General features: G+C 41.1%; 1 protein-coding gene across 1 annotated transcript in view; it reads right to left on the minus strand.

Annotated features, from left to right (window-relative positions):
• zbtb16a (zinc finger and BTB domain containing 16a) overlaps nucleotides 1-24,871 on the minus strand; it is a 133,649-nt gene that overhangs the window by 26,999 nt on the left and 81,779 nt on the right. Inside the window, exon 4 of the mRNA XM_070843473.1 lies at nucleotides 24,754-24,840. Coding sequence (XP_070699574.1) covers nucleotides 24,754-24,840 — 87 coding nt within the window. The remainder of the gene's footprint in view (nucleotides 1-24,753; nucleotides 24,841-24,871) is intronic.

The following is a 24,871-nucleotide window of genomic DNA, read 5'->3' on the forward strand; positions in this document are numbered from 1 at the left end:
CGGCATACAAGAAAAAAAATCACAGAAGAACTGAAATGTATTCAAAAAGCTCCAGCTGTGACCTTCGATGCAAATTGCTTATTATTTGGTCATTATTTCCACCGTTTCTATGATTCTATTAAGTGCTTCTGATATTAGACAGGATGTTAAGGCATTTATTTAAGTAAAGTTAAAGTTTGTGCTGCTTATTCTTACCTGAACAGTAAAGTTAAGGGCAAATTCTGCTTCAGGCAAAAAAAAAAAAAAGCTTTTAACAGCCCTGAGCACTATTTTATTACTACTATTTTCTTTTCTTTTTACTATTTTATACCGTCTTGGTGCAGTTTTGGTGAGATTCTTTTAGTTTCATCCCTGCACCTCTTCTAACACGTGCCGTTATTGCAGTTGCAGGCTGTTCGGAGTGTCTGAGAGTGTTTGTTCTCTCTTGTCCCTTTTTGTTGACCGTAAACTTACAGCTGAGCCTCAAGTAAAGCTCCAAAATCTTATGTAAAAGTCAACAAAGTGACGTTTGCCATTCACAGGGGACTTTCTACTCCCTTAAAGCCAAAAAAAAAAGGGTTTGTGCACCACACGGACTGGGAGTGACTACACCCAAATCCACCCCTGTCAACCTCCCGTCACCCCCCACCTTTACCCGCTGTCCTGCAATGGAATCCCAAATCTCTCCTCGCCTTCCCAGGATTTATTCTTCTCACTGGCCATCTGGACAGTGGGGGCAGACAATGTAAAAGGAAAAGGGGGCTGGGGGGACAGGGTTGCAAACCCACATTAGTCACAGGCTCTTAGGTCCTTCGACCCACACACACACACACACACACACACACAAATACTGAAGCCAAATGACCCCAACTCCCCCTCACTTTTTTCCCTTCACTGTGGCTGCTGACATCGTCTTTCCTGCTGGACAAAAGGCTTTTAGCACCTCACTCTACTGTCCTAACCACAACACGCACACACACACACAGTACCCTCGATCTCTTGTGACACAGACACACTGGACAGGATAGGGTGTTTGTTTTGTTTTCTCAGACGGCTTGGGAGGAAGGGAAGGGAAGGGAGGGGAGGGGAGGGGAGGGGAAGGGAGCGGTGGGGTGGGGTGGGAGAAGTAGAACCAAGGATGAGGGGTTGGGAGAAGGAGCTATCTGATGTGTGTAACTTTAAAAAGTAGAGCAAATCATACGTGAATGCTCAGGGAGAAGCATAGCCAAATCGCTGCTGAATGATAAAGGTGTTAGGTACAATAGGGAGAGCATGCTTCTTGGCCGGCTTAATGTTGTTAACGTAGGGCTTTTGTTGGGAGTCACAGAGGATGAGTACAGGGTTGGAGGTCTGAGAGAAGTCACAGTGCCCTACAAGCATCCATTGTCCGGGAGGTTTGCATTTAACACACATACAGGAGGTTTTCGCCGTAGAAGAAACACAGTGAAAATAACTAAAAGAGCAGGTGAAGGCTGTGCCCTTCTTGTATTGCAAAACACTTGTCAACATGCCACATGGAAGCGGCGGGGCAGTGACACTGCAGCGCTGCACTGTCTACTCTCGGCAACCAGCAGGACTTTCAAGGTGAAAAACAAAACAGTAAAATGAGAATATTGTTCACTTGACACCTCACTTCAACTCAATGAGATCAAGGTGCTGCAATAACAGGCGACAGCAGCCTTTGTGTGGGGCAACAAAAACACTCCCAATATGCCCATATCACTGTGAAGCAAACAATTAGCAGTAAATAAGCAAAGGATGAAACCACGAATGCCACAGCAGTGCATTCAGCCATTTCCAGCCTTCCAACAGTGGAAGTGAACAACAGATTGCACTCAGACTTTGAGCCTGGATAACAAGTGGTGAAGCAGAAACTAACCTAGTAAGCAGTAAGGCTCAGTAGATAAAACAGTAATTTAAGCACCAACGAGCAGTGCTCAGGGTGTTGAGGAACATTTTTAAAAAGAAATACTAAACTGTATTTGAGGATTTTCTGTCTATAACTGAAGTAAACCACTGACTAAGGTGTGCGGGTCATTAGACCTGACTAAAAATGGTGGATGATATTGGTTAAAGGCGAACAGAAGAGGACACTACATTAAATTCTGATTAATGTCAGATTAATATTCCACATTTTGAGGGAGAGAAAAAATCAGGCAAGAAAATAGAGACGTTTTTTAAACAGAATTATTGAGATCGAAGGCAGATTTACTTTTCAAAATTACTATTTTGAAATTCTGAATTTAAGCTCTGAAGTCAGATATTGTTTCTGTTTGAATCCTCATGAATAAAAAAGCACTGCACTCAGTTGGAAGTCTTGTAGTGAATAAAGAGGAGAAATCATTATGTTTTGTTTCATATTATGCTCTATTACCAGATATCGTATACACGCCTTGAAACTACCTGCTAAACTGCGAATAAAAGACTAAAAATAAATTGTATTACACACTAAACAACACAGCATTTAAAACACACAGCTTCAGAGTTTCCTCTCCTCAGACAGTATTATATTTATTGTGTTGAAATGGTCGCAGTCTTTCAAGGTTTATTTCTAGAAAGCCATATTGGGGGTAGTGGAAGTTAGGAATGTGGAAATTTTTAGTAATTTTGGTTGGTGATTTAAATGAAGTGAGAAAAAGAGATCAAACTCAATTTAATTAGATTTAATAAATAGGTTCAGTTGAGTTAATTACAAACTACACCACGGTGTGTTTTTAACACAAAAGTCTGAAACAAAACAAAAACCTAACGATTCATATCATTTTTAAGGCCCCATTTGTGAGAAACATCTGGCTGATAACACTCACTTACTGTGATGTATGTGTATGGAGTCAAAGTGGTGATTATAGGTATTAAAAAGGCGTTCAGGTGGGTTTACTGCATCCCACCAGAGAGAACTTTTAAAATATGCACTCATTTTATGTGTCCATTTCCATCGAACAACAGATTTAAATTTGCTTAAAGTGCTTTTAATGCCATCTCCCAAACAAATGGTGAATGAATGCAATAAAAGGGAGTTCAGGCAGCTGTGACCTTGGAGCCAAACTGCAAGTGGCCGACATGACTTTGTGGGCTGGAAGAAAAGCCTTTATTTATAGATCTGCTGTTTGTCGATCAAACTCCATCGAGGGGAAAACGGCAGCCATCGGAGAAGAGGAGGAGGGAAAGAGAGAGAGAGTGTGTGTGTGTGTGTGTGAGAGTTGCTGGGAGGGTTGCTTTTTGAAGAACTAATACAGTGGTGTGCCTCAATCTCACTTAATTCCATTTAAAGGAAATTGATTTGGAGGTCGGGGGGGATGTGAGGGGAGTGCGCAGGGTTGCTCTCTGTCTCCATTACGATTGTGATGAAGTCTTGGCCTCGTTTCATTCATTTATGTCCTTTGGTGCTGCTACATACAGTAGTGTGCTGTTGTGCTATAATATACAGTAATGAGGGGAAAAAAGGGATGAAACTTTAATAACCCTTGTGGGGGAAAGTGGCTCGCCACAGCAACAAGTAGCAGGAAAAAAATGGAACATAAATATTAAAACAGAATATAAATAAGGATTACAGCCGACTATGGTTATGCAGCATAAATACATGCAACCGCTAATATCTACTGGATATAATATAACATCCACTGGACCATGCATGAGTACTATGGGAGAAGGATGCAATGCAGGATAATGTGCTGCAGAACAACTCCCACTCCACTTCAGACCTTTTATCTCGACTGTCTATTTCATAGCAAAAAAGGTTTTTAAAACATTCTGGAGAATTGTAAAATTATTAATCTTCAAACGGCAAGTTTTATGTGCTGTTATTTAAAGTTTGGAAGCTTATTTGTCAATACAGTGGGTGCAATTAATAGCAATATAGTGCAACTTGCCTGTTTTGTATTAAATATTGGATTTAAGATCAATAAAATATTTAGATTTAGTCTTTATTGTCCCACAGGGAGATTTGTTTTCACAGTCCGCTCAACAGAGAAACACACAGATGTAAATGCAGCAGCATACAGATAAAGACATTACACTGTCTCCATAAATGCTTTCATAAATCCAGGCACACAAACATTGTCAGTGAGGCAGTTTGTTCAGTGTTGCAGTGGCAGAGGGGACAAAACTCCAGCTGAAGCGAGCTCTCCTCCATCTTAAAGTCCTGTCAACCCGTCACCTTAACTGTATCTACTCACAGGTGAAACTGTCACTAAAGGTTCACTAGATTTTTAAAATGTGGACCGGATTCAAAATAGCCCCCGTATCTCCAGGTCAACATACATTTTGCTCTGATCTTTTTTTTTCGTTTTTCAAAATTCTCATTATACTATAAACATTAACCAGTTTCCTTTTAATGATTTAGGGGGATATTGTATCACAATATGTATTTAATTCATATTTAAGCTTAAGAAAAACCCCAAATAGAGCAAAATAGTCACAATAGTCTAAAATAGTCTTCTTTTTTCTATTTTTTATATTCTTTTATTGCTGCAATCCTCATTAAATGTATTACATAATAAGAAAAACTCTATCATTAATTAATTAATTCATTCATTCATTCATTATTTTTCAAGTGAATTACATGACTAAGGACTTTTCCACAAAGAAAATAAGCTGCTTGTGTTATACTGTATAGATCACCATTAAAATACAACATCACTGCCTGAGCTCTTTGTATAATTCATCCAGTTTCAACTGTGAACAGTCAAACTGGTGAGAGGAGAACAAACTGGATATGCACATACTAATAATTGCTAATCCACTCCTCACATAAAGCCAATATTTCATTATTGTATGACAAAGACAGAGAGAGAGAAAAAAATCACACCACATATCTAAATTGTGGCTTTGATTTAATTCCTATTTTCATCTTTTCACCAGGGAACTCCACTTCACAATATCACTGGGCAGCTTGTAGATGTAGTCATTTTGCTGTGTGCACGCTCAGGCAGATGAGAGCAGGGGAGGCTTGTGTTTTCTACATTTGTAGGGGAAAATCAAAGGCAGCTGAGAAACTCAGTGAGGCTCAAAAGCTTCTCAGACAGAAAGCGAGAGGAGAGAAAACAAGCATATTCAGTGCCAGGACTGTTAACAACCACCTGTATCGGCCCACCTGTGGTTTCTAAAATAGCTCACACAAAGAGCTGGTACCCCGGAGGACTTAAAACTAATCCTAAAATTATCTTTGAGAAATAAAGACTTTTATTTCATCTATAATGTTACTACTAATGTACATGATGAACAAAAAAGTAGACGGATACATCAGTCTCATGTAGATTGATATGGCTTCACCATGAGCACACACAGCTACACATTCATACTACAATCCAAAATGCTGCTTAATTCCATTGAGCTAAGCTGAATATTCTTTCTCATGATGATCAAATTGGGATTCACTGAAGGCAGAAATGAAATCATTACTAAAAGACCATCATCTTAAGCCTCCATCTCTGGAGAGAAGTGAGAAGCCTGCTGCCCCAGATTGCCTAAAAATGCAGATAAGAAACAATCCTGCACTAGAAATTGGTCCTGCAGGACTATTACATTGGAGAGATTAGTGGAAGATAATCATATAATGGCGATGATAGCACCGATCGCAACAAAACGACCCCATAAAGTCACCTCTGAATAAAAAGCAGGGTGATACAGATGAGTGGGAATAAAGCAGTAAAGTGCTTGTGCTGGGTAGCATGTGTGAGACAGCTGTGTGCGGGGCTCAGTGCTGCCTATCACCAGCAGGGGGCGCTCCTCTGTCTCCACACACACTCACTGGTTCCCACTGGAGAGCCAGAGCAACAGGGAAGAGGAGAAGTCCTCATATGACCTTCCAGTTCACAGGAGTTTGAAAAAAAAAAGCCTCTTATATGGTATATGGTAAGACTTAACAGCCTCAGTGTCCACCGCTGAGACAGTTAATGGCTGAGAATGGAGATTAGAAAGTAGTTTAGAGGGTCAGGTGTTTGTTATGGAGCACTGGGGTCACTGAGGGTGAATGTGTTTCACTAACATGGGCACAGGCTGACGAGCACAGTCTTGTTAAATTGAGGTATACACTAGAGATGTTTTAAAACAGCCATCTTAACAAGAGACCTGATCTGATAGCAGCCTCGACTTTTTTTATTCTGCCGATGATGTGAGATTATTTCACTTCTTCTCAGTGCATTTTGTCTTCTTTTAAGACTGTATGAAGCACATGACTGCCAAAAAAAAAATGACTTCATGATGGACAATGCTTTTAAAAAACAGTTTACATTTGGCCCCACTGTGTTTATTTAAAACAGGTTAATATTGAGATCTTCTGAAATCATTTTTTGTGCATCTTTTGAGCAGACTGTTCTAAAATGCTAAAGGAAACTAGGCCATAGCAGCAGCAAATATTAATTGGGTGCATCAAAGAGGAACAAGACAAATTAAGTGGGGGGTTACAGAAACATTCTCGACCAACAAGTAACTAAGTTTGTGCTGAAGAATTAATGAAAATGTGCAAAAACCATATCACTGCTATGCTATAAGCTATATTCTATAAATATATTGGCTTGTGATCAGACACACACACACGCGCACTTAAGAATTAACTGCAGAGTAACAGGATGGTAATATATTTAGTATTGTGGCAGTAGTTGTCAGGCCAAACTGGGAATTATTTTGTTTCATGCATTTTTTCCATCTAAAGAAAAAGAAGAAAATTTCAATGCATCAAAAACCAAAATGCTGCTGAATAATTTTGGAAAAAAAGACGGCAAACTAAAGAATTTGATCTCACAAAATTCAGACAGAAAGATTCAAAGGCTCCACGAAGAACTCCCATAATATTTTAGGCTTTGTTGAATGACCTTCATTGACTCTATATGGTGTCTTCTAAATGACAGGGTTCACTTAGGAGGTGCTGTGACGGGGAAACCTTTAAAAGTGAATAGGGGTTATTAAAGGATAAGGACAGTGTTTTTCTAGATTTTTTCAAAAAAGCACAAACCAGCAGCAAACAACGCATTAGTCCATCCCTAAAACAACTCAACTATTCCCTTCTGCAGCACTCAGGCCTGTGTGTTCCCTCTAAGAATGTAAAACTTTAAAAGCAGCTGTCAGAAATAAAGTTTTGTTGTGACTTCTCTGATGCAGATGATGGGAGGAAAAACGTCTGCTGACAACGACTTGTTTCATGATACCACAGTTTCAAAAAGCCAACGTAACGTAGCGTAACAGCGGTGCGCTGTAGTTTGTAGTGAACGTTACTCAAGCAGTAAAGTATATTTCTCAGGGACTATTTTCTGCTGCGTATTCATACATGTTTGGTTATCTTGTGGACATGTGGGATTCACCCAAACTGAACTACAGCGTGTGCTCAGCGTGGCAAAGAAAGAACATATCACCCTGTGCAACAAATAGGCTCACTGACGTTTTTTTAATAGGTTTTTGGACAACAATGGAGCTCCACAGCACACAGGAAGAACCCACATTAGGATTTGACTGCACAGGCGATACTTGTTGGTAGGATCAATTCAGTGGTTGACAATAAGAAAAAGCAGAACATTATCAGCTTTTATCTTGCAGAAAGATTTTGTGATGAGCTTCTTATTTGCTCCTTGAGTGTGATTAAGAACCATCAAGGATCTTAATGACAGACATTGTGAGATTTGAGTTTAATGGAAAACAATGTATACCTTGATGTCAACATCTTCCCACTGTGTCTTCCTCATCTCTTTGTGCTGCCACTGTGTCTCTGCTCCATCAGCTCTATCTTTAGCTCTTCCTCTCTTCCTCTACCTCTCTGTCTTCAGGCCATATTTCTCCGTGGACAGAACCCAGGAAATTATAGTGTGGTGTGGGAGGGAGACACCACGAGCTCTCTGACCCAGACTTGCTGCTATAAATCCACACTTTTTTTTTTTTTTGAGGGGGGAATTCTCCCACCTTGACCCCCTTCGCTTCCTCAGTACATCTGGCCTGCAAACAAGTTAGCTGACACTCTCGACAGCAACACACACCAGACACAAACACAGCCTCTGCTCACACACTTGGGTGGGCAGGAGAGAACGCATGCAGCAACCAGAAACAGAGCCGGCGTTTCTGACTTCATACACATTCACATGTGACTGAGCAGCACTGTGGAGCCACAATGTGCTGGTTTGTAATAAAGATTCTGTCTGTGGACACGACACACCCTCAACAAATTTCATTAACTGAGCGTGAACTCAGTCAACACTGATCATGTGCTGTCAACAAAAATGACGTGAACATTACATTCTTCTATCACTAATCCAAAATCAAACACCCCCAGAAAGTAACAATCTTAAGTAAAAAAAGCTCCGACTACCACCTGTTTTAAGTGCGTCCTGCTTCATGTACTGGCTTTGTGAGAAAAACCAAGTTAAGTACAGAAGGGTGTTACATGGATGCCGAAGAAGACTTTGTTTGAAGTAGAAAATACTCAAAGAGAGAAGAAACTTGTATCTCACCGTGTCCATGAAACCAACAACTTTGTCCTCAAATAAACTCCCTTGACTTCTACAGATGATGACGGAGGAGAAACCTCAACAATGTTTGACTTTCTGTCCCTGACAATAGATAGAAATCTAATAGAGACACACACATGTCATCAGTACCTGCTGGACAATGGACACTGCTAGCTGACAATAGATGTCAGCACAGACAGACACACCGGATTAGCTGCCCCTTCTATTAACTTTTACTTCATTGTGTACTTCATTCATGTATTATATACCTCAGATGCAAGACTGGTTTCGCATTTCACTCATTTTCTGTATATTTCTGTTCATTCTTCGTATTCATTTCTTTTAGAGCTGCAGCTGCTGGAGACTGGTCAGTGTTATTCCTTCAGACGTTTGTTAAGTTCAAACAAGAACTAGTTCCTCACATTTACTCGAACAGAGAAGTATATACATATTAAAAAAAGACCTTGTGTGTACTTATTGGTGGTGCACAAAGCACAAGCTATGGTCTCCAGTGGTGGAATCCAGGACTCAAAGCGCTGCATTTTGGGATGTTTAAAGACAGACTTTCTCTTTTATTCCCTCCCTTTCTACCCTGTTTAAGATTCCTGGCCTTTCACCTGACCCCAGGCCTTAGCCAGGGCAGTTGGGGGAGCTGGTTGGTTGCGGTAGTGGGGGGTTAAAGTGTAATCCTGGTCCTGTGACCACAAAGGCTTGGCCCCTGAGGGCCAAGGACCAGCCACATTTTCTGAATTGCAACGTTATCCCTCAGCAAACCCTTCGGACTGAATACATATCAAAGGATTACATTGCAGGAATCTTCTTTGCTCTGGTGTTTAAGGATGGCCATGAAGCCCAAACTATTCCCTCTTCCCTAAATCAGTTCTGTATTTAGATGCTAGTTAGGTTTTGTTTGTTTGTGAGTCTAGTTTGAAAACTTGTCTGCAGCACCAGAAGGAGCAGAACATTTTTTTTTCATTATATCAATGCCTCAGTTCAACAACTTTCACATCAATCTCTTAACAAGAGTAATTGCCACATAGCATCATTACAACTGACACATATTTTAAAGCATTCAGATGCTGATATCTGGCTGCTAGTATACTGCTAATTGCTTGCTTAAGTAATCCATTAAGGAGTGTTTCTACAACAGCTTGCATGCTCCATTATCATTAGTTTTATTCTGAGGAAACCTTAACAAACCCCTTTCAACAGCACTGCGGCTTGGCCCTGAGCGCCTCTTTGCATTTCAACCTAAAGAATTTGCTTTTTTCTTCTTTTTTTTTTTAAAGCAGCAACTTCAGAAGATAGAGAGAAGTGAAGCGAAAGAGAGAAAAGGTTTAATTGACGCCTCCCCCATTTTCCCAGGGTGAACACCAGAGGGAGGAGGGATGGGGGAGAAAGAGGAGGGGGGTGATGTGACACTGCTCTCCTGGTGTTGCGACTGTACAAAAGGAAGCAGATTTGCAGAGGAGGTGACCCCTAACCTCTAAAGCTTCAGAGAGGGTCCTTGGTGGCCCCAGCACCACCCAATCAATCACCTCCCAGAGCCTGCTGGTCAGCCGGACTGTAAGGGGACACCACAGTCGGACCACTGGACCCACCCCCAGACATTCCTTAGTAGGAGACCTTTTTACTGACCAAGGGTGGAGGGTTCAAAAATAAAAGCTCAAGATTTTTCAGTAAAAATCTACTTGTTCCATCCTGTCAAACTCCCTAACTTCATCCTCTTTGTGTCAGGAAGCTGTGATTGGAAATCTTCTCTAAAGTGAAATTATCCACAAAATAAAAAAGTGTTCATTCCACAAAAAGCTGCCAACAATGGTTAAACCCCTAGACCGCATTGACATGCAGCTCATCATTTTGCTTTTAACTGGTGCCAGAATTTTCATTAAAGCACTCAAACTATTTACAGCGATTCTCAAATGATTTTATCTCTTTTAGTTGTAGAAAAGTTGCTGCATTTCCTGCTGTTTGCAGTAAACACCTCTGTTGCTAGTAAACGCTCTGAATATGCTTCTGCTATTAAAGAATAATGTCAAAAACTGAAGAAAATGTCACGCAAACACATCAAATCACTGCTAAATAAAATGATCCTGTGTTATCTCTTAGCATTTTAATGATCAGATTTTCATCCACGGCTATTTAGTCTAAATTAGTTTTATTTAATCAGTCCAAATAAATGGAGATAAAGTCTTGTATTTTGACATGCTTCTAAAAAGACAACACAGGGCAGCTAAATATTTGTGTAGACTAGATTCACTTTTCCAGCATATTTAAACCACATTTGATAATTTGAGTGTAGAAATGAAAAAAAAATTTGTATCTTTACAAAATGTAATGCAGCCTAAAGTATTCTTTTATTGTAACAGGCCTTCTACTCTACTTTGGATTAGATGCATATTGTAGTGTATTTTTTATATTTAGTATAATTCAATGGAATTAATAAAAAACATCTGGATAAAATTACATTTTATCGTTTTAGAAGTCAGACTGTATGCAATGGTATTTTTCCACTACATAATAATGGATGTGGAGCCTGATTGAAGCCCTCTATATCACACCTATCATTTCTTATTTTTTCTCATATTTGAGCGCATGTAAAAGGTAGAAAGAAAATATAAAATTAAATATCACTAAGTCTTACATTGTTCCACAGCTGAGCCTCATTCTTTGTTTTTCGTACCATTCATCGCCTACACTTGACGAGCTGACTGTACCATACCTCTGTGCAGGAGACGTTTGATTTTCTTATGTAGTAATACTGTTGCTCCCAAGCTGTTAAAGTTAGTCAAGGTCAGTGTACAGTGAACAGCTGGCCACTGACTTACGAGTGTGTTGCTGACACCACAGAGACTTGGCATATTTACTTGTGAATAAATACATAATTAAATGCTAAATTAATTTTCAAGCGAACATTTACATATTAGAGTCGGGGGAGCAGCAATGAAGGGCAGCAAAGACAACAAGCAAAGGTGCACAGTGATCACGGCCTTACTGGTATCACTGGGAAAAATATCATCATATGACTGATATTCCCTCCACCGTCTGGAAAAAAGGATCAGAGCTTTTAATGCTCTTAAATAAGTCTGGGCTTTTGCACGGAGAAAGAGCTCTGCATTTCATTATAATGTTTAATATGCACGACTGACACATTTTCCACTTTCATTATATGAAATCATTCATATTCAACAATAACTCATATTGTATTCAATAATGCAGATCATTGAACTCTCATCTGGTTGCTTCACCCACATTCTCATGACGTTTTTTTTTTTTTTAGAAAAAAAGATAACTGAAACACTCTGTACTCTCTGCACTGATGTCATGTCAACATTTGCATCACCTTACTCATAATTTGATAACAAAAACAAAAGGGATCCGAGCTCACTGGGCTTTGAGCAATCTTTGACCTCCAATCATAGGCAAGTCAGACTGTAAACAAAGGCTTGTCAGTTAGATAAGAGTCATGGATCTTGTTGAACCAGTTCAGGACAAACCAAACAGACCATAATTATGAATGACCTGCGTGATACGGGTCTTAACTTTGATCTGATATAAAGATGACTAAACACTTTAATAACCTGCTCGAGTGTATCAGTCGTCGGCATTTGCTTGCCGGGGAATGTTTCGCAGCCACTTGTGTTTTATTAAATCTGTAAATTAGTTGGAAATTAAATGTTTAACACCTGAACTAGAATTCTGACTTGTTAGCGGAAAAGCTTTGTTTCATGTCAGCTGCTTTCAGACAACCTGAAACACATTAACTAATTTTCCACTCTGTTTATGGCAGCTGCAATCAGGAGTAGTTGTAAATAGCAGGCGAGATTGTGCAGGTCATTATATCTTATAGCCTTTGTTACTCAATTCAAGACAAAAAATTATGATAAAAAAACAATTAATGTACAACTCAGGATGCTGAACTCAACAGCAACTAAGATCAAAGCATTCCTGGTCACAGCATTCTCTCCAAACAGAGCACATAAAATGTGTAATTTGTAGCAAGAATGCCGTCTAATCAGGTGAACTGCTAACACCACACCTGAGCAAACACGCACAGGACTCATTGTTACTATGAGCAACTAATGAAAGAGGGAGTGAAACAAGAAAATTCCAAGAGGCAAACAGTCAGAAAGCATCATACATATGTGTGCTTTTACCTCCACGCACAAATTAACACTCACAGGATGCTCTTTTTCCCCTCACAGAGCTTATCTAGCATACACAAGTGTTTTTTTTGTGGCTGGTTGCAAAGGCCTGACCAGGTGCCATCTATCAAAACAATCTGCTCTCAGGGGGAAACCTGCTATTAACTGATAAGAGTCTGCCCTCTGCGGGGTGTAATGGGTCCCACTTGAGTTTCTTTTCGGAGTATTGTCCTAGCAGGCCACCTCCAAGACAAACCCAACTCAATGACTGCTCTCTGTTTCACTCCTCCCTGTCGAAAGTACAGCAGCTGCTTCAAGCCACCACATGGTCTTCAAGAGCCAAATTCAGCCAGGCCAGTTGAGGTGAGAGACGTCACTCCTCTGTAGCTGAGACACGTCATCACAGTGAAATCAATTTTTTTTTTTTAACAGATTAGCACTCTCCTTCACTGAGCAATATGGGATGCTGTTTAAAAATAAGCTATATCGTCTCCTTGCTGTTATTATGTGCACATACGTTTTAATGACATGACATATGAGGCCTTTGGTTTGCATCGAAGATCTGTTCGATCACACATCATTTCCCTTTACCACTACTGAATAAGCTGCATAAATTTCCTTCACTTAAATGAAGCACAATGCTGGTTGTAAGTGGAAAGGGAAAAAAAAAATCTGTTTTAAAAGGGCTAAAAAAGGGTTTTTATCATTTTTCAATGTTTTAGTTTATTAACTGTAAGTATACAACATTTAGCATTATTTGAAAGCAAACCAGAAACTGTGATCTTGAAGTCTTCTTCTTGCTTGCCAGAAAGCCACTGACTTACAAATGCATTCCCATATGGTGACAATGCTGCAAACAGTAACAACAATGACACAGTGCTCAGTCATGAAAGCATCATTTTCATCCTGTACTGTAATAAATGGCAACCGATTGCTGCCTAAACTAGGAAAACGGTTTAAAATGCTGAAGAAAACACTAGAACTGAATTTAAAAAGATGCAGTATAAAAGTAGATAAATATGTTAAGAAGTGGAATTCTTTAGTTTGGCTCTGACCTGCTCTATATAAGAAGTATCATGAGATAACAAGGCTGATTGTCTGAGTTTAAAATGACCCCTGGAGATGATTTTCATGCAATACTGAAATGAATGGGAACAAATGACTGCCTGTTGTGGTAGATATTATAAATGAGATTGTCATGGTTTTGTGGTAAATTACCTGAAAACATGCAAAACCCCCTGACCTTTCAGGTTCGAGTTTCTGAGTTTAACATGGTGTAAATCTAGTCAAGCAAAGCTGGGCTTACTGTAGCTAATGTGTATAAAGAGCAAAATATTCTACTGGGAAAAGAAAATCTGGCAAACATCCATGTTTCTCTCCTGGTTGTCCAGAAATAAAACCCTGGAACAAACCCAAAGTACAATTAAGATCCACCCGCCTGGAAATTCCCATTTACCTCCAAGTGTAATGCAGCCTTATTGTTCTATTAGCTCATATGGGCTGCTGTAAATGGTTTTAAAATCAATGGACAACACATAAGCTGGAAATCTAACTTGATATTAAAGCCACTTTGTTTGTGTGTAAAGTGATCCAAGTTGTTCTCTTATAGTGTGGTTGGAAAGTAGCTCATTTCCTCTATAGAGAAATGAAGTCAGCTTATCAACTGGGAGCTGAAATCACATTCAAATTGTGCGATAATGAATTAGGTCTAAAAGTCATTTTCATAATTGGGATTTGTCCAGAATCTGTGCTTGTTTTGCCTCAATCATTTTCTCCTTCCGAGGCAAGACAGAGGAAGAGACAACACACACATACATATGTATCTGTGCCTATGTTATGTTAGAAATGACCAACAGTGACTTAAGCTGAGGGATCCCCTGTCTTCCTGTTTAGCCAGTTCTCTCACTGAAGCTATCTACGGGAAGGCTGCCAAAATGACCCATCAGAGATTGACGGGGGTTAAGCTCCTATAATCAATATGACACTACTAAGTGCCCTTTGATTGAGCTGCACGCAGCGTAAAAGGACATTTCTGTGTGCCCGGCTGCTCTTGCCACCAAGAAATGCAGCATTTGCCCAAAGCTAAACGGTTTTCTGAATGTCATTGTCACGGGTACATTAACTTTTATATGAGTCTGAGAGACAGACTTGGAGTGAGGATGAACAGCCATTTTCATTAGCGTGGCTGCTCTGTGCCATTAAGGGTGCTGTCAGACGGATGGGGACAGAAATGGTTTGCATAGGGGTGCACGAAGCTGGAGATTTCATTCCTTCTCTCAAGATGTACCACAAGGAGCAGCGGCTAAATTTGCCGGTGTGAAACCCCGTGTCACTAGGCAACTGGATCTGATGGCTCCTTTGTTTGGGGTGAAAGGTTGGAAGCACTCGTACTAATCTCCTTGCTTCACAATTAAAGAACACAGGAGAGCTGCTCGAACCTCTTCCCACTCTCAAACAACAACAACAAAAAGAAAAGGATTCAAAGACTCCTCTATTGTCCCTCCTCCTCAGTCCCTACTCCCCCTCCTCTCTCTCCACGCTAATCGAAAGGTATTTGCACTGTAAATTAAAAGGGCCTTCGCGCGTTGCTGTTTTAACACTGACGCGCTCTCCTAAGATGTCCACAAACAGCTCCAATCTAATTACAGAGGGAGATTTACTTCAAATAACACTGTGGACAAAAGAACCCTAGCTATTGTTGACGTGGGGCCAGTGTTCCACATCTCTTTCTCTCTTTCACTCTCTTGGGCGAATCCTTTTATATTCAAAGTCCTCGTCTTGCCAAGGTTAAAATGCGATGGGATATCTGAAAGTAGGGGACCTCCTGACAAAAGCGGCCTTTTTATTCCCCGGATGGCAAAGGCCCTCGTAGATTTCCACTTTTCTGTCTCTTTCCTTATCTATCCTTTTTTAACCAAGCAGATCTTGAACAAAGCCGCAGCGGCTGACATGCAAATGTAACGGGGGAGAATAGCGGCATCCAAGGGAGTTGAGATTGTCCGACAACGGGACGTGCTCGCTGGGGTTGCATTGTGACGTACGGCTGAAACACATCCTCAGGGTCGAAAGAGGGAGTAAGAGGATGGTGGATATTGGCTGGCCAGATTTGCAGTGTGTCCTGCTGACTTCCATTTTATGGCCCGTGAATCGCAGAGCCCTCTGGGAGTCTATAATCCGCCCCCCCCCTCCAATCCTCCCACTGCCCATACCACATCATTTTATTGGTCTCTCTGGATGTGTGGCTGCTGTCCCTGGTTTACAATGATCCATCCATGTGGGGATTCTCCTGCAGCCAGTCTGTTGCACAACTACGGACATCCCAATTTGCTACTGGATCCCACCCACCTACTTCCCCCACATAAGAATACTACCTCCCTTCCTGACATGCTGTTGTCCCATGGTTTCCTGTGGCGATGCCTCAAAGCGACTGTGCCCACCATGACACTAAGCCGCGGCACTGAGGCTCTGCAGTGCAGAGGCCCAGTTGGGTATTTCTCAATGAATGAAGCTGGGTGCTGGGTAACGTAGCAGTGCCAACTCTCATTCACACATTTTATCTCATTTACACACAAACCACACATCCCCTATTCACATAGGGCACTGTGCATAGCATTTATTACTATGGCGGATGATTACCACCGGGTGTTGGTCACACTGCAGCCATGAACAGTATTCATCAGCCAAACGGAGGGTCTTCCTCCGCCTGGAAAAACTCATTTAGATCTTATCTGGGAAAAAATTTGTTTGCCGAGGGAGAAGGAGGATGTTAGTAGCAGGAGGAGTGACTGTAGTCTAGCTAGAGCCGCTTGATTTAATTTAGCCACCGATAGTGTCTCTGACCACTTGCACTCTTCTTATTTTGGAAGGTGAGTGAGAGTGAGTGCCAAGGAGGGGGAAATGGAGGGAGGCAAAGAGAAGGAGGTATTTGTTTACAGAGACAGAGGTAAAGGGAACCATTGGGTTTTAAAAGATCATCTTACAAACAATTCAAGAGAAAACAGATATCATATAGTGCAACAACTTGTGCGAATATAGAGTAAGCTGTGACCACCCTAAATATCTAGACAGAAACCACTTACTATTGATTTGATTGATTAATTAGTTGACTGACAGAAAATTAATCAACAACAATTTTGATAAGTGAAGTCTATCATCCAGCAAAAGTAGGCTACCCCCCCAAAAAGGCTGCTTGGTACAGTTTTCAGAATTTACTGCTTCAGTCTAACATACGTATACATTGATTCCTTTTGACTAAACAGGCAATTTGAAGGTGTTACAATGGATTTTGTGCCATTTTCTATTATTATCTGAAATTTTATTGTTTAGTTTGAGTAAAACAGGCTAAAGAACATATTTGCCATCATGTATGTTGAGCCTGATTGACACTGAACATGAGGCCATAGATATGTGCTCTGCAGTCTTTCGCCTGTTTGTGATATGTGATATGTGATATGAATAGAAGAAGATGTTCATCTCTGTATGTCTCTGCCTATCTCAGTGTTGACCTGGCAAGGTGAACGTGGCACCTGATACCGGCTGTGACCCAAAATGCCCTGTGTGAGTTCTCTGGCCAGCCTGGCACAGACAAACGGGCAGATAATCTGCCTTTCGACCACGGACAGCTTGTTCCATTATGTGTGCTATGCTAAAACGTTGAGTGCTAGCCTGGTGCTAATCAGCATTTTGACTCACCAGATGACACAGACCCAACATGCTAACATTTTGTGACCAAAAGTCATAATGCTAATGCACATCTGCCCAGTGGTGATGAACAGGCTCATAAACATGCTTATTTTCATGGTGATAATTTTCTTCTAACAGTTAACCAGAGTTAAGAGTGAGCAGTAGGTCGAGTGGAATTAAATTCACTCTTGCAGGGTCCGTTGGGGTCGTGTGCACCTATGTGTGTGTGTGTGTGTGTGTGTGTGTGTGTGTGTGTGTGCATATCAGTGTGTGCATTGGCAACATGTGTGGCGCTGCCTGCCTGGGCTGGAAGAATATTTGCTTTGCTTATCGCCACCCTAATGCTCACTGACAACTTAATAACATCACAATTAACTAAATGCTAAACAGATGCCAATGTTGGACTAATGTGATTGAGACAATCGGCACTTTTGACGTGACCCCTGTGTAGTGCTGCCATTGGCTTAATTTGCTTGAGTGACATGACTGGACGGTGTGTGTGCGTGTGTGCTTGTATTTGAGTTTACTAATTGCCAGGCCACCGATGTGAACAATTTACGAGGAAGAAAGACGACAAGGAAGAAAAGAAATGATGTGACCAATGAGAGCCTCAATCATAACCTTGTTGTACTCCCTTTTCCACCTCTCCTCTTTCTCTTTTGCTTTTCCTGTCTCTCCTCTATTCTCCCTCCCTTTCTGTCGCTCTCTCTCGCCAAACTATTTCTGGCTTGAGAAAAGAAAGTGTTTACTCTGCGGCAGAGGCCTGCTGGAATCACGCTGTGTTCCCACTGGCTAAACCCACTATTGCCACTCCATGGTTTGCATATTTTCCCTGTATTACAAGACTTTAAAAAAAGGACGGAGGGAGATAAAGAGAGACAGAAGGAAAGAGAAAAGAGTTAGAGAACAACCTCCCCCTCCTATTATAAGTGAGTTTTCTCTGGCACTGCCTTGTGTGTGTGTGTGTGTGTGTGTGTGTGTGTGTGTATGTACATGGAGAGGATTCATGTATAAACAGGAACGCCAACAGTCGGACAACAAATTCTTCCGAGGCTTGTGGACTCCGAACCCATTTCTACACGGGTCACATGGGAGATGCAGTCTCAGTCGTTTCCAGCGCTACTCACAGCTCATGTTGAATAACAGGCAACTGCTCATACTGAATGCGGCCTCAGTCTGGCAGATGAATGTGCAGATTGCAGTGCAAATTACAAAGTGTGCACTTGTGGATATATATGGTTCAGATTGGCAGTTATAGAGCCTGCAGAGCCTGTAAAATGCATGAAACCCTTGTAATGAAATCTGCATTTTTTTTAGAAAATCAGCCGACAGATGAAAATACAGAGGAAAAAAGTACTTTCACTTCAATTTATTTGCTTTCTTTTTGTTTGTGAGCCACTTTCTCTGTGCACATATTCTGACCTTTTTCTTTTCTGCACCAGGCTACAGTTTAATCAAGTGGAATGTGAGTGTGGTCGACCTTACCAATAAAATACAAGAGCTATAAATTATGGTAGGGACCAAAACAATCTAATGGAAAAAAGAGATGAAGATAGCGGCAGAGGTGTACAGATAAAGACAGAATGAAAAAACAGCTTCTCAGAGTTCAGAACTGTCTTGTACGGCCCGACGGGGAGAGGCTTTACTGGAAATGCAAATTAAAAATGACACTTTGGATGTGGCCATGTTTAAATGAGCACTACAGTTTCACAATAGGTTATTATGGTGTGGAACAAAATCCACATTAAAACAGCTTTGGCAACAGCTTACAGCTGATATCAGAAAGAGTGACACAGTGACACAGTGAAATGACACACAGTGTATGGCAGTAATGGACAACAACAGCTTTTCTGCCAGAAACACTGACTTCTGAAGACTGTTTGCACTTTGAATAACTGTCCCAAGATTCATGAAGCAGATGCATTAATGATAATCCATATTAAACAATAACTAGCTCCTTAAATTTTTACTGATCCTTTCAATGGAAGAGTTCACATTATGTATTGAAGCCCTTTATTGTCCTTGGTTTAAAAAAGGAAAATCCAGGCCTCATTAAAAGATAAAATAATTTTTTTCTGGCCCATAAATTGAAAACCAATGCTATAAATACAACAGCTACATTTGATGCCCATCTTGACATTGAAAAAACTGCTTTAGATAAATAGCCTAACCTGTGTGCCAGTAAAAGCTGCCAGAGGATAAGGAGGACACAGCTGCTTGTATGGCATTTCATGCATGTCATTTTGCATTTTGAACAAAAAAAATCTCTTTGAAAGGAAAAATGCTGCTTAAATAAAAAAAAAACTCTGGCATGCTTTGGCATTTGAGGACATTTGGGCTATGGACCACCATTACATCATGTGAAGTCACTTAAAATCTAATTAAAGTGTTTTTAATATTTGTGCCAAAGGTCTGAGTTGCCCCTGGCTTTGATTATATTAGCTTTCGTCCAGGACTGTTGTACGACCCTGCAGGATGCACTCACGGCGTTCCAAAAACGTGTTAGAGGAGGAGATTTGAAAATACAAATTCACTAGATGGTGGGCAGTCTTCTTATCTGACAATAGGGTTTTTCATCTACCTCACAAGTAGCCAGGAGGACCGCTTAGCAAACCTTGGGTTTGTACTTTTAATATTCTTTAATATGTCGCTTAATCACTCAGAATTACTGCATATTTGGGCTTTTTCTCCTCCATTCAGAGAAAGTCAGTAACTGCCCTTCATACTTGCCTAGACATTTCAAAATAAAAATTCAGTTTGGAGTGGCTTCATATCAGTATGCACATTACATTACGCTCTGCTTCCTGTCAATCAGCAGATAGCCACATGATGAAATAGAAGTCTCCACTAGGAAATCTTCCCTATATGCATGTAGTTTTACATGTTGTTTTTATCTGGAAGGTTGCCAACAGTGCAAAGCTAGAACTTTAAAAAGAGGTGATTTCACAGTGCATATAATGCATGACAATTGAGAGACAATTGGACACAAGACAAAGACTAGCAAAAGGGCTACAACTCTACATGACAGCAGTGTTTTTCTTTAAGGATGAGCGCTCCATGAAAGCCAGACACACTGTGTTCTTTGCTTACAAAAGCCCTGAGGCGAGTCCCAGTTTAGAAAGAGAGAGACTCTGATGTGATGCCATCCAATTTGGGAAAATATGTGACAAAAATTAGCCATCAGTAGATGTAATGCAACTCACAAGTGACTTCGGTTCCTGAACACAGGCATTCCTGTTTTTATTTGAGTGTGTATATCTTGCACTACACTGCTAAAAACAGGGATGGTTTGTAGTGTGTGTGCATTTGCACGAGTTCAGTGGGTAAAAACAGCCACATGATGTTTTGCTGCTAGTTCCCCTGGCATCCAGATCCCCCTCTCTCTCTCCACCCCTCCACACACACACACACACACACACACACCCGAACTTCCCCATGCAAAAGAGCTTGTCCGTTAGGAATGATGACAACTTCAGGAATGCCTCAACAGCCTCCTAACTATGCCATGGTTTTGGATAACCACCCTCTATACGTCCCACATACAGTGCAAGGGCTGTTGTGTAACATAGAGAGGTGGGTGATATACCAAGGGCAGCTCGGTTAAAAGCAAGAGACGACAGACAAAGTGAGAAAGAGACAGAGGTTGAGTCAGACTGCAGCTGATCAGGCCGACGGAGGAGATGCCACAATAGTTCCTATTCAAAGCAGCAAGAAACAGCCACAGTTTCAGAGGCCAAATATTGTCATCAGAGAACATTAGCCAAGGGCTGAAGCGCTGCCAAGAGGCAGGCAGAGATCAAATCTGGCTTTGATGGCCAACAGTAACCCCATGCTCCCACCACACGCCCTCTCTGATGTTTTGTGTCTTGGGTACTGTACACACAGACATTTCTGTATAAATAAATCCGTGTTTGTTAAGCTTTCTGGCTCAAACAGATTTAACACAGTACTGTCCACTGGAGCTGCCTTTGTATCTCAAGTAATTTCTTTTGTTTTATTCAATGTCTGTATAGTCTGCTGGGATACTACTATTTACATTTTCTAGACATATAAAGAAGGTAATTTAAGTCTAAAACCCTGCTAGCAACCTAAAGATTGCCATGTTCATCACACCCCATGACAAAAAATGTTGAACCAGATGAACAACAATAATAATTTTGCTATTCTGAGATGTAAAGGCTCCAAAAAATAAATAGATAAGTCCACAAGGTCATTACAATGAAAACAATTAATCCCCATAGGACTGTGAAATATACGCCCATTAGATTAGATTATATGCTGCGAGTATGTTGACATTTTAGCCTGAGTATCATAGTGAATTTAATGGTAATCTGGCCTGTAATTGAGATATGATGACAAAACTACTGAGTAACCTCAGAGACAGCAAAATGTAAAAAGTAAATTCCAATGGTGTCCATCGCTACAGTAAACCTGTATTTGATTCAGACTTCCCAAATCCTACGACTGGAGGGTCTTTAAGGTGTCACAGTGGGAAGGAACAAAGACATTGTTGAGGGATTTTGAGATGATACTATAAAATATGACAAGCCATAGCTGGAGGGAGTGGCCTGTCAAGTGGGAAATTAACTAAATTGATACGAAATAGGCTCCTTCTGTCTCGTCAGGGCAAAACTCACGATGGACTTCAGATGTTACGTGTCTGCTCTGATGGCAAGCTGCATCAGTGCAGATTTGATTTATGCATAAGTTTCATGAGATATGCAAACGGCAGTACGTTAATGGTGTGTTTCTGGCTTAAAACTCGCTCCTGAGATGTCAGCTGTCCTGACTGAAGAGGACATATACCTGTGGTTGTACCAGTAGATCCCACTGGACAATAGAACAGACAACAACAGACAAGTTCCTGTTAAGTCTCCACAAAGTTCAAGGGAGAGACACAGAGAGGGACTTGTTTGTTAACCCCCTCTCCCTCTCACTCTCCCTCTCACTCTCCCTCTCACTCTGACTCTCACTCTCATCTCATCCGTTACTCCCCTGCTGGAAATGCACCAACCAGCTAAATGCTTTCAACCTTCAGCTCAGTCCTGCGCTGAGTGCATAAATAATACTTTGAATGTCACCATATGTAATGGCGCACACACACACACACACACACACACACACACACACACACACACACACACACAGACACATCTAGGCAGCAATAAACAAATTGTCTGCCACAAATGATACAGGCTCCTGTGTGGAGGATTTGACGGCCAAATGAAAGAACTAATTCAACTGAATTGGATTGGATTTTGAATTAGTTTTTGTGTTGAACAATACATTTAAAAGGTAATTTTGATATAATGCAATCACTGCTTACATTACAGGAGGAAACATAAAGCGGACACACACAATATATAGATCTGAATAGTGAATGGGACACTGATATTCTCCTTGAGGATGGACTTGCAGTACAAAGAAACGTCTGCATAAAGCTCTGTAGATAACGGTTTATTATTCTGATGGCTGTGACATGCTAAAGGAAATACACAATAATATACAAATTGTGAAATACTACATTGCATAGCGAAACATTAACCTTTAGTTTCCATAATTATGGCAAGAGTAAAGTATATTGATTCTGAGTCACAGTAGTGACAGTAATCAGTGAGTCTGATATTGAAAATGAGTGCCATGCTTTCACGGTGGGGAGTCCAAAATGTCAAGTAGTCAAATCAGGAGCTGGGGACGTCATAATGTAGGTGTAGAGTCACTTAAAGGGCAAAAAGAGAGATTGAAACAGAGAATCATATGGTGCAATGAAACTGCCTTGTCATATTCCACTGGAGCCCACTTTTCAGACTCTGATCCCTCAGAGGGGCTCAACACATGGATGATTACTATACTATTACTGCTGCTGCTGCTGCTGCGCCAGTTGTCTGGCAGGAAGACACGTCTGGCCCTGGCTCAGCTGCCCCCCCACCTCCCCACCCTCAAAACCCAGCCCCTTCCATTCGTTCCAGACTGGAATGCCTATATTTAGAGTGCTCCTTTCCGCTGTTATGGCTGTGGGATCATTAGCCTCGTTTAACCCTTCTTTACCTCCAACGAGCTGATTGGCTGAGGGCATGCCCCTCAGGAGTAGCTCCCCCCCTCCCCCCCAGAATCCTGACCACACCACCCCACCATCCCTTCTCAAAAGTTGAGGAGCAGTTTAGGGGGGCATGAGTGACCGCAAAGAAAAAGTGTAGCCACCCAATGGGATCTGCTATTGAGAGCCTGAGGGTCACGACTTCAGATGAAGGACAAAACACAAGATGATGATAATGATGATGTGCGGCTATTTTGGGGATTGGTTTCTGGCTTGACTGTGCATTGGAAGCACTCTTTTCTCTCTTCTCACGACTGACAATCTTGTGCAGTGGCAATGTCGATCAGCTGGTGAATGACCAGCTGACATTTTCCTCTGAGAAATATCAAAATCTGCAAAAAGGCAAAATGCTAGTAAACGTATCAAGCACATTCATGCTCCCCAGAGGATAAGATGTTTCCTCTTTAGACTTTCCTTCGTGTCCTAAATTGCCGTTAAAACTGGCTGTGAACATTCATGGTTCTTCTTCTTCTTTCCTCTAATACTAATACCTCTAATGCACAAAACCCTTCACATGTACACATACAATATGACGTCTACACTAATGTTGACATTTATGCTGTTATTTGGCAAGTTATTATAAGAAACTATAAAAACTGTATCAACAGACAGACATCAATCAACTGCTATGTCCAAATTTAAGAAATTACACATAGCAAGTCGCAGCAGACCATCTGCATAACGAAGAGGTGGAAATTTGAGACAATCCTTTCCCCCAAATTAAAGAGTTCATCACTAGCAGTGAAACAGTTCTGGGCCATCACACATCTGCTGAAAGGGGATTTACTTCTTCCTATTTACATCTTGGCACCTAGATCGTCCTCTTCCTCCCATCTTCATAGCTGAGCACTGATAAACAACATCAGCCTGCCAAGTTTTCCGGGTTTGTTGATTACTGTTGGGTCTGTCTTGATTTAGGGCGAGTGGGACTAATCCAAGATGATGTGATCTATCTATCTGTCAATCCATGGCTCCAGTTAGCCAGAGAGGGCTGAATGAGCCCCCACACACCACCACAACACACACCACAGCACAACGTGCGAGCTGGTTTGTGAAAATACACAAACAGATTGGAAATGTGAATCAAGAGGGGACCTGGTGATTCAATGTGATCTCAATGCTTGTCTGTTCGAATATGATCTGAATGACGCACATACTTAGAAGTTTTACAAGACATCTGCAACTTTGACTTTTTTTATTGCTGTTTTAAAAGAATTTGTCTTGCCAAAATAAGCATATCATCTTAAAAACAGTCTGCAGGCTATTTCACAAATTAGTATACGGAGAATAAAATCAAGTGGAACTTTCTGTATGAATTTGACCTGTGCAAACATATAGAGAAAGCAGAGGCGCTCGTATCTTTTTGTTTATGTCTACGGTGTCATGATGATATGTCTGACTGTGTGTGTGTTCATACCGGTGTGGATCTGCCGGTGAGCCTCCAGGGATTCCTCTGTCTGGAACTGGGCACCACACTGGTCACAAACTATGGCCTTCTCACCAGCTACACAGAAAGAGACAAGAGCATTGGACGC

Source organism: Pempheris klunzingeri, chromosome 14 (genome assembly GCF_042242105.1).
Source record: "Pempheris klunzingeri isolate RE-2024b chromosome 14, fPemKlu1.hap1, whole genome shotgun sequence".
Lineage (NCBI taxonomy): Eukaryota > Metazoa > Chordata > Actinopteri > Acropomatiformes > Pempheridae > Pempheris > Pempheris klunzingeri.